Here is a 14,928-nt window from a genome sequence, read left to right as displayed (position 1 = left end):
GTGAAAGCCCTCTCAAAAACTCTGAGCCAAGAAGAGAGAAACCAGATTCAATCACTACGCACAGGGACTGATCTCCCAACACACAGAACTGCTCATGGAACAGAGAGAGAAAGAGATGTCATTCAAAATAATCTGGTCTGGTCAGGGTTAGAAGTCTTTTTTGTTGTTTTTGTTTTTTGTTTTTTTGGGTTTTTGGTTTTGGTTTGAGATGGACTCTCTCTCTGTCGCCCAGGCTGGAGTGCAGTGGGGCTATCTCACCACTGCAACCTCTGCCTCCCTGGTTCAAGCAATTTTCCTGCCTCAGCCTCCCGAGTAGCTGGGATTATAGGTGTGAACCACTACTGCCTAATTTTTGTATTTTTAGTAGAGATGGGGTTTCACCATGTTGACCAGGCAGGTCTTGAACTCCTGACCTCAAGTGATCTGCCCACCTCAGCTTCCCAAAATGTTGGCGTTACAGGTGTGAGCCACGACGCCATTTTTATTTTTTTATTTTTTTATTTTTTTGAGATGAGTCTCACTCTGTTACCCAGGCTGGATTGCAGTGGCACTATCTTGGCTCACTGCAATTTCTGCCTCCTTGGTTCAAGCAATTATCCTGCCTCAGCCTCCCAAGTAGCTGGGGACTACAGGCATGCACCACCACGCACAGCTAATTTTTGTATTTTTTGGTGGAGACAGGGTTTCACTATGTTGCCCAAGCTGGTCTTGAACTCCTGACCTCAAGTGATTTGTCCACCTCGGCCTCCCAAAGTGCTGAGATTACAGGCTTGAGCCACCGCCCTAGGCCAGGGTTAGAAGTCTTTTCCATTCTCCATTTATATCTCCCCAAAGGCCTTCACTTTGCACCAACTCTAAAAGCAATTCAACACTGAAGCTACACCCAAACTTTCATTCTGTCCTCCTTTCCCTAGAACCCTTCCCCATTCTCTCCCTCAAATTCACACATGGAACTTCATTATTAATGTGCTTCTGACCTAGAAGATTCACTTAGGATCACGGAGTTTTATTTTTATATATTTATTTATTTAGAGACAGGGTCTTGGTCTGTGGCCCAGGCTGGAATATTGTGGTATTATTCTAGCTCACTGCACCCTCGAACTCGTGGACTCAAGCAGTCCTCCTGCCTCGGCCTCCCAGGATCACAGAAGAGACCTGAGGAATCCTCAGGTAAGAACTTCTCATTTTATAGACAGAGGAATTGAAGCCTAAAGAAATGGAATGACTTAACCCGGGTCACAAGACAGCTGGGAGCAATGATGGGATTTTCCAAGGCAAATCAAAAGTTGAGATGCGTGAAATGATCTGTTGTGTAATTTTACCAACATTCCCTTTGCCCATCAAGGATACCACATCTAGTCTAAAAAGCAGACAGATGAATCTGAGGGAGAATATGACCCGAGTTCCCAACAGCTTTCTGGTTCCAGCACATCCTGTAATCCTTCTGAATTTCTGCCCTTCATTCTGTAACAACCCTCTTATAATAAATTCTCTTTTTTCCTCATAGGGTAGCAAAAAATGAGATGGTCTAGGTTCAAACCCTGGTTCCAGCATTTACTAGCTGTGTGTCCTGGGGCAGCTTCTAAATCTCTGTTTTTGGTTTTTTGTTGTTGTGGTTGTTGTTGCTGTTGTTGTTTTTACTGTAAAAAGGAAAAAATCCTAGTGTAGAGTTTTTGTGAGGATTAAATTAGATAATGCATTTAAAGTGCTTAGTGCAATGTCTAGCATTCATTCAACAAAGATTAAGCACTTATTACGTGCCAGACACCGGTACAGAATAAACATTCACTCAATGTTACTATTACTATATTAGAATAGCTCAAGATGATTTTTTCTACTTGAAACTAAAGGAGTTCTAATGAAGACATAAACGATTATCTGGAAGTTGTATCTTGAGTGAAAGACCTTCAGAACAAATATGGAACTAGTTGAGTCAACCAGAGAGAGAAACAATGAGGATTCCCTCAACTCAGCATGGAAAATTTCCTGGCAGTCCATGTTCTGCTGTTGTAAGCTGCTGATTAAGCAATTCTCTTGCTGCTAAGGATTCAGACTATGTGCAAACTGAGGGCGAAGTGCTTAGGGTTTATGTCAAATATACCAGGCTATTTGAGTGTATTGGTTATTGCTTATAATTTGATAAAGTTCAACAAGAGCGAGACAAGTTCCAACCTACAGATGACCAAATGGAAACAGAGAACAACCAGCAAATTTAAATTACAAGGGTCCAGAACAAGAAATTAATCATACGTCCTGCTAAAATGAAATGGATAAGACTGGTGATAACTAGAACACTCTGTGATTCGCCAGTTAGAATGGTATACCTGGGAAGAGCCACAGGAGTTGAGAACTCTGAAACATCCTCACTCCCCAAAACTCCCACAGGGCACTCTCTGCCTGACAAGAACAAATGCCTCCTTTTAAAAAAAAAAAAAAAATGAAACTGAGTCTCACTCTGTCACCCAGGGTGCAGTGCAGTGGTGTGATCTCAGCTCACTGCAACCTCCACCTCCAGGGTTCAAACAATTCTCATGCTTCAGCCTCCTGAGTAGCTGGGATTATAGGTGCGCGCCACCAAGCCCAGCTGCTTTTTTTGTATTTTTAGTAGAGACAGGGTTTCGCCACATTGCCCAGGCTGGTCTCGAACTCCTGGGCTCAGGCAATTTGCCTGCCTCAGCCCCCCAAGTGCTAGGATTACAGGCGTGAGCCACTGTACCCAGCCAGATGCCTCCCTTTGTAAAGTACAATTATTTTTCTCTTTTTTTGTTTTGGCTTTTGTAACTGAAATATTAATTGCTTACTAGATATCTAGGTGTTCCTCACATTTTCCAGATCTCTTGCGGTTAGGTGGGCTCAGGTGATTAGTTCTGTTCAATGGACTGTGGTTGACCAAAGAATTTAAGAGCTAGCAAATGAGCCTCCAACAATCTCTTCGCTGTTGAGGCAACCTAGAAACTACATGTTGAGATGGCAGTGTCACAAGGTCAAAATAGCCCGAGGCTCCAAACTACCACAGCATTTACAGTCAGTCTTCGACACTTGTGAGTTCTGTATTAGTGGATTTGCCTAGTCACTAAATGTGTTTGTAACCCAAAATCAATACTTACAGTGCTACTGAGGTCATTCACAGACTTGTATTGAGAAGTGACAAGTTTGAGTCACCTGATACACATGTTCCCAGCTGAAGTGGAACAAGGCAGTGCTGTGCCTTCTTTTCTTGTTGCAGCTCTCGTGGTGTAAATATTAGTAAGTGTCTTTTTTTTTTTTTTTTTGAGACGGAGTCTTGCTGTGTCACCAGGTGGGAGTGCAGTGGCGATCTCAGCTCACTGCAACCTCTGACCCCCTCGTTCAAGTGATTCTCCTCCCTCAGCCTCCGGAGTAGCTGGGATTACAGACACGTGCCACCACTCCCAGCTATTTTTTGTATTTTTAGTAGAGACGGGGTTTCACCATGTTAGCCAGGATGGTCTCAATCTCCTGACCTCATGATCTGCCCACCTCAGCCTCCCAAAGTGCTGGGATTTCAGGCGTGACCACCGCGCCCGGCCGGTAAGTGTCTTTTTTAAGGTCTATCTAGTGATGCACTTTTTGCATTTTGGGGCTATTTGTTGGTGATTTCACTGTTTAAAATGGCTCTTACACTTAATGCCAAAGTGTTGTGCGGTGTTCTTAAGAGCAAGAAGGCTGTAATGTGCCTTATAAACTATGCTAGAAACGCTTCATTCATTGCCAGGCGAGGTGGCACACGCCTGTAATCCCAGCACTTTGGGAGGCTGAGGCAGGTGGATCACCTGAGGTCAAGAGTTCGAGACCAGCCTGGCCAACCTGGTGAAACTCCGTCTCCACTAAAAACACAAAAATTAGCTGGGCGCGGTAGCGGGCACATGTAATCCCAGCTACTCAGGAGGCTGAGGCAGGAGAATCACTTGAACCTGAGAGGCAGATATTGCAGTGAGCCGAGATCGCTCCATTGCACTCCAGCCTGGGTGACAGAGCGAAACTCTGTCTCAAAAAAAAAAAAAAAAAGAAAAGAAAAGCTTCATTCAGGCATGAGTCACAGTGTTGTTGGCCATGAGTTCAATGTTAATCAATCAACAACATATATTAAATAAGGTGTCTATAAACAGAAACACAAAGAAAACCAAGGTTATATATTTGATCAGTTGATGAAAATGTTGTGACCAGAGGCCCACAGGAACCTAACCCTGTATTTCTCCTGGGAGCAATGGTTCAGTAGTCACTAATTCAGTTGTTTGCTGCAACTTTATAAAACATAAGTATCACGAATAATAAAAATTTACTGTAGCTGCCTTGAACAGTTACCCAACCAGTATTGAAACCTCCACGAGTGAGTAATATGCCTTTCTTATACTTAAATCACTGAGATGTAGGGGTTAATTTATTCTTGCAGCACAGCCTTTGACTCTCCTGATTAAGACAGTTAAATCATATTTGCATTTTGATATCAGATCTCTGAATTCTAGGTCTTCGTTCCATATTTATTAGTCTGGTGACCCCAAGAAGTTTCTATAATTCACTCATCTGTAAAATAGAGATACTATTACTCACCCACCCAATTTTGCTCATTCACTTGTATTATAAAGTGTCTTGATGTGCCAGGTACTGGAACAGATCCACTAAATCTTATCACCACTATGAATAGACTAGCTCAAGATGAATTCTTCTTCTGCAACTTAATCTTTTCAGCCGGGTGCAGTGGCTCACGCCTGTAATCCCAGCACTTAGGGAGACCAAGGCGGGTAGATCACAAGATCAGTAGATCGAGACCATCCTGGCTAACACAGTGAAACCCCATCTCTACTAAAAATACAAAAAATTAGCTGGGCATGGTGGTGGGCGCCTGTAGTCCCAGCTACTTGGGAGGCTGAGGCAGGAGAATGGCATGAACCCAGGAGGAGGAGCTTACAGTGAGCTGAGATTGCGCCACCGCACTCCAGCCTGGGAGACAGAGCGAGACTCCGACTCAAAAAAAAAAAAAAGAACCTTCTTTTTTTAGAGATGGAGTTTCGCTGTTGATGCCCAGGGTGGAGTGCAATGGCAAAATCTTGGCTCACTGCAACCTCTGCCTCCCGGGTTCAATAAATTCTCCTGCCTCAGCTTCAGTAGCTGGGATTACAGGTGCAAGCCACCATGCCCAGATATTTTTTGTATTTTTTAGTAGAGACAGGGTTTTGCCATGTTGGTCAGACTGCTCTCAAACTCCTGACTTCAGGTGATCTGCCCGCCTCGGCCTCCCAAAGTGCTGGGATTACAGGTGTGAACCACTATGCCTGGCCAACTTAAAGAATCTTAACACAAAAACTGGTACAAGAAATAGCATCTTGGCCGGGCGCGGTGGCTCAACCCTGTAATCCCAGCACTTTGGGAGGCCGAGACGGGTGGATTATGAGGTCAGGAGATCGAGACCATCCTGGCTAACACGGTGAAACCCCGTCTCTACTAAAAAATACAAAAAGAAATTAGCCAGGTGTGGTGGTGGGTGCCGGTAGTCCCAGCTACTCGGGAGGCTGAGGCAGGAGAATGGCGTGGACCCGGGAGGCGGAGCTTGCAGTGAGCTGAGATCCGGCCACTGCACTCCAGCCTGGGAGACAGAGGGAGACTCCGTCTCAAAAAAAAAAAAAAAAAAAAAAAAGAAATAGCATCTTAAGTGAAAGACCTTCAGACAAAATACAGAAAAAGTTAAGCAGCAAGGAGATCTTTGAGGACTTCCCCAGCCCATAGAAATTGTTTGGCAGTTCTTGAGATTAGAATAGGAAGAACAGGTTTGAAGAAGTGGGAATAAGTTCAGTTTTGGACATATTACAACACAGTGAAACTCCCATCTCTACAAAAAATTTTAAAAATTAGCCAAGTGTGGTGGTATGCACCTGCAGTCCGCACTACTTAAGGGCCTGAGGCAGGAGGATCACTTGAGCCTAGAAGATCAAAGCTGCAGTGAGCTATGATTGCACCACTGCACTCTAGCCTGGGTGAAAGAGCAAGACCCTGTCTCAAAAACCAAACCAAACCAAACAAACAACAACCAGAAAACAGGGGAGGAGACAAAATTACTATCTTCATGGAAGTTTTATTATTTGATCATATGAGGAACTAGTTAGGATGGACAGGGATTTCTGTTTTGTTCATTCACTGATATATCCCAAGTATCTAGAACAATGTTTGGAACATACAAACTCAACAAATTTGTTGAATAAACTTCCACTCCTGTAGGATTAAACTCAGATTGTTTTCACTGAAGAAAGAGTTAAAGAATAAAATGCAGAATGCACAGACCACAGATCAGCTATAGAAAGTCAGGAGGGGGCCGGGCACAGTAGCTCACACCTGTAATCCCAGTACTTTGGGAGGCCAAGGAGGAGTGGATTACTTGAGGCCAAGAGGTCAAGACCAGCCTGGCCAACATGGCAAAAACCTGTCTCTACTAAAAATACAAAAATTAGCCAGGCGTGGTGGCGTGTGACTGTAGTCTCAGTTACTTGGGAGGCTGAGGCACGAGAATCGCTTAAACCCAGGAGGCGGAGGTTGCAATGAGCAGAGATTGTGCCACTACACTCCAGCTTGGGCGACAGAGTGATACTCCATCTGCCCACAGCCCAATTCAGTGTTTTTAAATATATTGTTGAACTATTCAAGACTATTGAATTCCAGAACATTTCCATCACCTGCCAAAGAAACCCTATACCTATCATCTGTCAGTCTCAATTCCTCCCTCCCCAACCCCCAAGAAACCACTAATCTACTTTCTGTCTTCATAGATTTGTTTATTCCGGACATTCAATTCATTTGCCTTCTCCCCATCTTGGCCTTTTTGCCAGACACACTCTTAGGTGAGGACTTTATAATTACCTCCTTATTGTCCCCTTTCATCTCCTCCCCATTTGGGTAGCAGCCCTTACTTCAGGTTGGGTGTTACTGACCTTACCTCCAGCTCAGGAGAAAGCCTTAATTAGTGATTCCATCACATTCACCTTACCTCAAAAATTCGTTCGAATTACCTCAACAATTCGTTACGAATTACCTCAACAATTCATAAGCATATGATCTAACTTCTTGGTCCAATCAGTGGTGGTCAGGATGTGTCTGTAGAGGAGTGGAGATTGACTTACATACAGTTAATGCCCAAATTTTAAGTGTAAAGTTTGTTGAATTTTTACATCTATATATACCTGTGTGACCACCATGCAGATCAAGATATGGAACATATCTACAGCACTCCAGAGGCTTCATGCTTCCTCCCCATCAGTATCTTCACTCCAAGAATAACCATGATTGTGACCCAAAGCTCAAACATTTTGTTCATTGACTGAGAAAAGACTCACTGGCTCTCTTCCCCTGGATATGGGTAAATAGGTATGCAAGCCTAGGTGCTTCAGAAAATTATCTGGCTACCCAAGTGAAGCCACTCTGAGAATAATAACAACACGTGGAGGAGAGCGCAGATAGTAAAATTCCAGAGAAACAAAACCACAGATCTAACAACAGTGAATTTTCACATTAAATCAATCCTGAAGCTATACTACCTATGAACTTCTCAGTCTCCAGTAAGCTATTTTGTTGTTTAAATGGCTTCAACTGATTTTTTTCTCAACTCAGAATTTTTAACCTGAGTTAGAACCTTAGCTCTACCTCTTACTTGGTATATGCTCTTGGGCAAGTTACTTAACTTACTTAATTTCTTTAGGCCTTAGTTTTCTGATCTCTAAAAATAGGAGGCTATCTTCCATATAAGATTATTCTATGAAATATACATACTCTATATACAGTATATATATACTAAATATACAAATATCCTCATACATGTTAAACACTCAATAAGTGATATAATTTTTAATCATAAACATGTCCAAAGACTTAAGTCTTCTAACAATGGAATGGGATCCCTTCTACATAATAAATCCCAAATAACTAGAAACACTAAGCATTACCTGGATAATCCTCCTTTCAGTGATGTTCTAAAAGGTGTTCCTGCTTTGATGGGAGATAGATTAACTCTGAAATCCCTTCTAACACTAAAAACCTGTACAACACTTACTGATTTACACTGCCCTGAGCAATGGCAAAATGAAATAAAGAGACTTATGGTCCAGTAACAGGTAAAAATAATATCCAGTTAAAGTTAATGGTTCACAAGAGAAGCAACATTAGTAGAACAGGCAATGGAAACAATACTTCTCAATTAGTTATACTAACAGCTCTGAAGATCTCCTTACTCCAGAGAGGCCTTTACCTATGCATCAGGGAGGGAGAGGGTAAAATTAGGACCATAATCAGGCAGCAGAGGTTGCAGGAAGGGTGGAAGCTATAATGACAAAGTCAAGAAATGAGTCGGATTCAGGAGCCGTGGAAAGGGTAGAAAGCTAAGGAGCACAGTCTCCACTGGCATCTGAGCTAACTTGTTTTGTTCTTTTTTAGAGACAGGGTCTTGCTATGTTGCCAAGGCTGGAATGCAGTGGTATGATCCTACTTTGCTGCAGCCTCAACCTCCTGGCCTCAAACAATCCTGCCTCAGCTCATAGCTGGGACTAGAGGCACACATCACCACACTCAGCTTGAACTAACTCTTTTTCTTGACCTTATGCCTTTCAATATGCCTTATCTTACTGAGCAGCTATCAGCAGTATATATTAGACACTTATACTTTTATTTATTTATTTATTTTGAGACAGAGTCTCACTCTGTTGCTTAGGTTGGAGTGCAGTGGCGTGATCTTGGCTCACTGCAACCTCTGCCTCCCAGCTTCAAGTGATTCTCCTGCTTCACACTCCCGAGTAGCTGGGATTACAGGCATCCGCCACCACACCCAGCTAATTTTTTTTTTTTTGTATTTTTAGTAGAGACGGGGTTTCACCACGCCTGGCCTACACACTTATACTTTTTAATTTTAATGAACAGACATTGTTCTATCTGAACAGACATTTATATTTTCAATTCTCTATTTTCAACAATTCCCTTCATTATCTTTTGCTGGGCCCAAGGATATTGAAGCCATCCATTGCTTTACTTGTCTTCCAAGTTCATCAGTGCCTGCACTGCAAAGGAAACAGATTGTCAGGCTGGAGAACTAAGAATATTCTACATACGTAAATGTTTGGCGAAGACCTTGCTTTTCTGGGTTCTAGGTTCCCACAAGTCTTTACTAATCTTTAAATTAAGCTTTATGATTCTGTGTACTGTTTGCCATAGACAAGTTTATCAGGATTAAAGAAACCACCTTGCTGCATTTTCCTCCTTTTCACCCTGTCCTCCCTAGAGAATAAGTGGGAAGGCAGGGCTAAGAATGACTAGCAGGAACAGGATTAAATTTAGGCAACGTTTTGAAGTAAGCAAAGCCTGTCTTTCACATCTTGCCCTAAATTCCGTGTTCTAATGTTATAAATTCCTCATTGCCCACCTGTGCCCACCACACACAAACACACAGTCCTCCTCTCTAATTTCTTATTTTCACACTGAGTTGATTTCAACTAGGTATGAGGGGAAAAACCCAGATAACACACATTAAATTATAAAAATCCGCCACTAACTCTTCTGTTTTAGCTTTGTTTTGAGATGGAGTGTCGTTCTGTTGCCAGGCTGGAATTCAGTGGTGTGATCTCCGCTCACTGCAACCTCTGCCTCCCAGGTTCAAGCAATTCTCCTGCTTCAGCCTCCGGAGTAGCTGGGACTACAGGCATGTGCCACCATGCCCAGCTGCTTTATTGTATTTTAGTAGAGACAGGGTCTCACCATGTTGGCCAGGATGATCCTGATCTCCTGAACTCGTGATCTGCCCACCTCAACCTTCCAAAGTGCTAGGATTACAGGTGTGAGCCACCATGCCCAGCCTTTTTTTTTTTTTTTTGCTTTTAGAGGGAAACTGTATTAATCAAAATTAGTCATGAAGTAATGAAATTTAGGAAAAATAACTTTGAAAAGATAGTGCTCAGTTTACATCAAACTCTACTATTTAAATCACATATTTATCTTTATAGAGGCTGACACTAGAAGGGGCAGATACAAACAGAAGTTTAGAATTCATAAACTTCTTTAGGGAGTTAGGACAGTGAGCACTTGTGGGCCTCCTGCTCATTGTCTGATACCCCATAGCTCTCCAGATTGAGCCTTAGGCCCTGCTGCTCAAGTCTGAAATGCAATCTTCAGAGAGAACAAACGTGCAGAAACCGGTGGGCTGCCCAAATCAAGCAAGAGCCTACCTTGTCCTAATTCCCAACAACTGGGATTAGACTTTCTCTTCTTGGGAAATAAGCTCTCATACCTCATAGGATTTGGGCATCCCGTGCTACAGAAGCAGAGTTTCTAGGTTCTCTCTCAGTTAGGGAAAAGTGGGACACATGCCCAGAATGTGACAAACCAAACCAAGAATTTGCCTATTTTAGGTATAGGCAGAAATTTAGAAGCTGAGATGCCAGAATAGCGGACACCCTCCTCCTCCTCCACAGTTATAAACGCTATATATATATTCCCATGGTCCCCATGACTGCCCTAACTCCATACCTGCAAACTCTTGTAACTTCTTACGCTCCTCTAGGTTATACTGAAGCTTTTCTAGCAACTCAAAATATCGGAAGAGTGAGTCTCTGGGCCAAACACGGTCATCCTGATCCATTTCCAATAGCCCGGGCAGATTTTCATGCACAAGAGTCTCCCAGTCCAAATGACCTGTTGGGAGGAATGCTTCAGAAAAGCATGGCTAGGTTTGTAAAAGTTGGGTAAAAGCTGGTAAATCCTATGGTGTGGGTGGAAAGGTGGGGTGGGAAGAGGTAACAGGAAGCAAGGAGGGAAAGGGTGCATCAGCAAGAAATCACTTTTTACAGTGAGCAAAGAGGGCCACAGCCACACTTACCCAAAGTGAAGAAGGAGGACAGGGGAAATTAGAAGCAAAAAGAAAGTCATTAAGACCAGAAAATTGGCCGGGCGCGGTGGCTCAAGCCTGTAATCCCAGCACTTTGGGAGGCCGAGACGGGTGGATCACGAGGTCAGGAGATCGAGACCATCCTGGCTAACATGGTGAAACCCCGTCTCTACTAAAAAAAAATACAAAAAACTAGCCGGGCGCGGTGGCGGGCGCCTGTAGTCCCAGCTACTCCGGAGGCTGAGGCAGGAGAATGGCGTGAACCTGGGAGGCGGAGCTTGCAGTGAGCTGAGATCCGGCCACTGCACTCCAGCCTGGGTGACAGAGCGAGACTCCGTCTCAAAAAAAAAAAAAAAAAACCCAGAAAATTGGAAAGGAGATACAGTAGGAGAGCTCCTGTTAAGAGTAAGATGTCTTATAGAGTAGTGTGAATTCAAATGGAAAAAACTCATTATTATAGTTCTTTGGCTCACCAATAGATTCAGAAAATCTGGATTCAGAAGAGGAAGAATAGGAAGAGGATGTGGAGGAAACAGAGGAGGAAGACTGGTACTCTCTCTTTTTTGACAAGGTCTCTTTTGTTTTTGATGCAGATGTTTTTAAATCCTCTTCAGTGGCACCATAATTAGACTCTACTTCAGACACTTCTGATAAGTCCGAACTTTCCCTTTGTTGACCAGCTCCTCTTGTACTGAAAGGAGAAAATCATGACTTCACAAACATTTATAAGACATGACTAGGGCCGGGCGCGGTGGCTCACGCCTGTAATCCCAGCACTTTGGGAGGCCGAGGCGGGCGGATCACAAGGTCAGGAGATCGAGACCACGGTGAAACCCCGTCTCTACTAAAAATACAAAAAATTAGCCGGGCGCGGTTGTGGGCACCTGTAGTCCCAGCTACTCGGGAGGCTGAGGCAGGAGAATGGCGTGAACCCGGGAGGCGGAGCTTGCAGTGAGCCGAGATCGCGCCACTGCACTCCAGCCTGGGCTGGGCGACAGAGCGAGACTCCGTCTCAAAAAAAAAAAAAAAAAAAAGACATGACTAGTCCACTCATTATTCTGGTTCTGGTCCTGGCCACCTCCTAAAGCTGGGGCATAAGACAATGAGAGCCAAAATACTCCCAAACTCTAAACTCAGGCACTTCCAAACTCAATCATTCATGTGTCATCCTTAACTCTTCTCTTCCCTACCATATCCAGTCCATCAAGAAATCATGCTGACTCTATACCTTCGAAATAAATCTTTTCTCACTAACTCACTGCTACCACTCTGGCCTAAGCTGTCATCATTTCTTGCCTAGGCAGCAGCATAGCCTCCCAACTGATCTCTCTGCTCCTTCCCTTGTTCTTCTACCAACACAGCAAGTAATCCTTCTTAAATGTAAGTCACCTCATGTCACTCCTCTGTTCTGCTTTCCATTTCAAAGTCCCTACAATGGCACCCCTAACCCTACAGGATCATGTCACCATTATCTCTCTGACTTCATTTCCCAGCACTCTTCCCCCTGCTCACTCTACTCCATTCACAATGGCCTCCTTGCTGTTTCTCAAACACACCAAGCATGCTTCCAGCTTAGGACCTTTGCACTAGCTGTTTCATCTGCCTATTAACACTCTTCTTATAGATACCCACATGGTGATCCCCTTACCTCCTTCAAGTCTTTGCTCATATTACCTTTTCAATGAGGTCACCCTGACTACCCTGTTTAAAACTATAACCCATCTGTGGCTGGGCACAGGGGCTCACGCCTGTAATCCTAACACTTTGGGAGGCTGAGGCGGACGGAGTGCCTGAGCTCAGGAGTTTGAGACAGCCTGGGCAATATGGTGAAACCTCGTCTCTACGGGAAAAAAAGAAAAAAAAAAAAATTAGCCGGGTGTGGTGGCAGGCACCTGTAGTCTCAACTACTTGGGAGGCTGAGGCAGGAGAATCACCTGAACCCAGAGGCAGAGGTTGCAGTGAGCCGATATCGTGCCACTGCACTCCAGCCTGGTAACAGAGCAAGACTCTGTCTCAAAAAAAAAAAACCAAAAAAATAAAACTACAACACATCTGCAATCCCACCTTCTACTCCCAATCTCCTTTAACCTGTTCTACTTTTAATTTTCCCATAATGCTGATCATATTTTAACAGATTAATTTACTTAATATGTTCACTGCTTATTATCTCTTTATCACTACTAATAGGTAAGCTCCATGAAGAAGGCATTATTGTCTATTTTGTTCACCGATACATCCCAAGCACCTACTAAGTATTCAATAATTATTTGTTCTTTATAGTTTTTTGTTTGTTTTTTTGAGACAGGGTCTTGCTCTGTCACCCAGGCTGCAGAGCAGTGGCACAATCACGGCTCACCACAGCCTCAGCCTCCCAGGCTCAAGTGATCCTCCTACCTCAGCCTCCTAAGTAGCTGGGACCACAGGAGCACACCACCACATCCAGCTAATTTTTGTTTGTAGAGGCAGAATTTTGCCATATTGCCTAGGTTAGTCTTGAACTCCTGAGCTCAAGTGATCTGACCACCTCAGTTTTCCAAAATGCTGGTATTAAAGGCATGAGCCACTGCGCCCACCCTGCTAAATTTTTGAGATGGGATCTTGCTCTGTTGCCCACGCTGGACTACAGTGGTGCAATCATGTCTCAATGCAGCTTTGAACTTCTGGCTTGAACTTCAAGCAATCCTCTTGCCTTGGCCTCTCACAGTGTTGGGATTACAAGTATAAGCCACCACATCTAGCCAGTAATTATTTGTTAATGAATGAATGAGTTCATTTCTGCTTCTGCTTTCTTTGTCCACTGCTAAACACTTGGGGTCTAGATTCATATTTGTTTCATTGAAGGTATCTGTATTAGTGTCCTGAGGCTGCCATAACAAATTACTATAAACTTGGTATCTTAAAATGACAGAAATATATTCCCTCACAATTCTAGAGGCCAGAGTCTGAAATGAAGGTGTTGGCAGGGCCATACACCCTCCGGAGACTTTAGGGGAGAAGTTCCTTGCCTCTTCTACCTTCTAGCAGCTGCCTGGCATTCCTCAGCCTCCCTTGGCTTGTGGTGGCTTTAGCCCCAACCTCTATCTCCATCTTCACATAGCCTTCTCCTATTCTCTGTGTCTTCTCCTCTCTCATCTCTTATAAGTACCCTTGCCATTGGATTTAGGACCTACCCGGATAATCTAGGATGATCTCATCTCAAGATCCTTAACCTAGGATCTTTTTTTTTCCAAGTAAGGTCACATTCACAGGTTCCAGGGAGTAAGGACATGGACATATTATTTTGGGTGCCACTAGTCAACCTACTACAATATGCAGTTATTAAATGAATGAATTCTCTCTCAAAGCCAATCTTCATCTTTAGTTTTCCACCCTCTCTTCCTTCATGTGTTTCTATCCCAGTTCACGTACATACTCCTAACCTGTCATCTGTTTTGCTATGGCTTGACTTCAGTCCCTCCTGTGACACGTTTTTTCTCCTGCAAAGCAGAAAAAAAAAAAAAAAAAAAGAGCAAAGACAGTTACATTCAAGTAAAAGTGTGGTAAGAAAAAAAGAGTTCGTATCAGAAAGTGAAGAAAACTAACTGGGGAGAACAAATTGTAGTCAAGAGGTGAAAATAAATGGAGGGCTCCCCACAGTGGATGAAAAATCAGGCAATATTCTAGAGCCAGAGAATTCTTATCCTTGAGGGCAAATCTTCTGTCACAAAGGGAAAAGTGGGGTTGAGTAGAAACAAGAAATGAGCTCAGGAAACACTTGAGAAGGAAAGTTGGGGTTGAAAAGGGAGAAGCAGACCTCTGGATGATCTGCCGCTTGAACATGTCAGCTTTCAGCTGAACCTCCTGACGTGCCATCTCCTCATTCATCTCTTTCCTGATATTCTGAAAGTTAGTAACTGCCCCAAAGGGCCATTAGGAGTTGGGAGATATTAATGACTAGACCTGGGAAGAGGGCTTGGGTGAGGAGAATCCAAGTGAAATATCCCATCCAGAACCCAAGCCTTCCTGCTACACTAGGTTATTTATACCCATAAGCCACCAATCCCTGCTTTCAGACTAAT

At 43.5% G+C, this 14,928-nt stretch overlaps 1 protein-coding gene across 21 annotated transcripts in view; it reads right to left on the bottom strand.

Annotated features, from left to right (window-relative positions):
- LOC105491375 (stereocilin) overlaps positions 1–14,928 on the bottom strand; it is a 64,267-nt gene that overhangs the window by 35,898 nt on the left and 13,441 nt on the right. For 17 of the 21 annotated variants that reach the window (XR_011606113.1, XR_011606114.1, XM_071066976.1 and 14 more), the window contains 4 exons: positions 14,664–14,763; positions 14,290–14,346; positions 11,344–11,561; positions 10,513–10,677 (listed from right to left, as the gene is read on the bottom strand). Coding sequence is in view for 18 of the 21 variants with exons in the window: in XM_071066976.1 (XP_070923077.1) it covers positions 10,513–10,677; positions 11,344–11,561; positions 14,290–14,346; positions 14,664–14,763 (540 nt within the window). In the remaining 3 variants the exon portion in view is untranslated. The other 4 variants (XM_071066985.1, XM_071066983.1, XM_071066984.1 and 1 more) reach the window with 4 other exon arrangements.

Source organism: Macaca nemestrina, chromosome 7 (assembly GCF_043159975.1).
Source record: "Macaca nemestrina isolate mMacNem1 chromosome 7, mMacNem.hap1, whole genome shotgun sequence".
In the NCBI taxonomy this organism is placed as follows: Eukaryota; Metazoa; Chordata; class Mammalia; order Primates; family Cercopithecidae; genus Macaca; species Macaca nemestrina.
The sequence above is the reverse complement of the archived record's forward strand: the minus strand, read 5'-3'. Positions and strand labels throughout refer to the sequence as shown.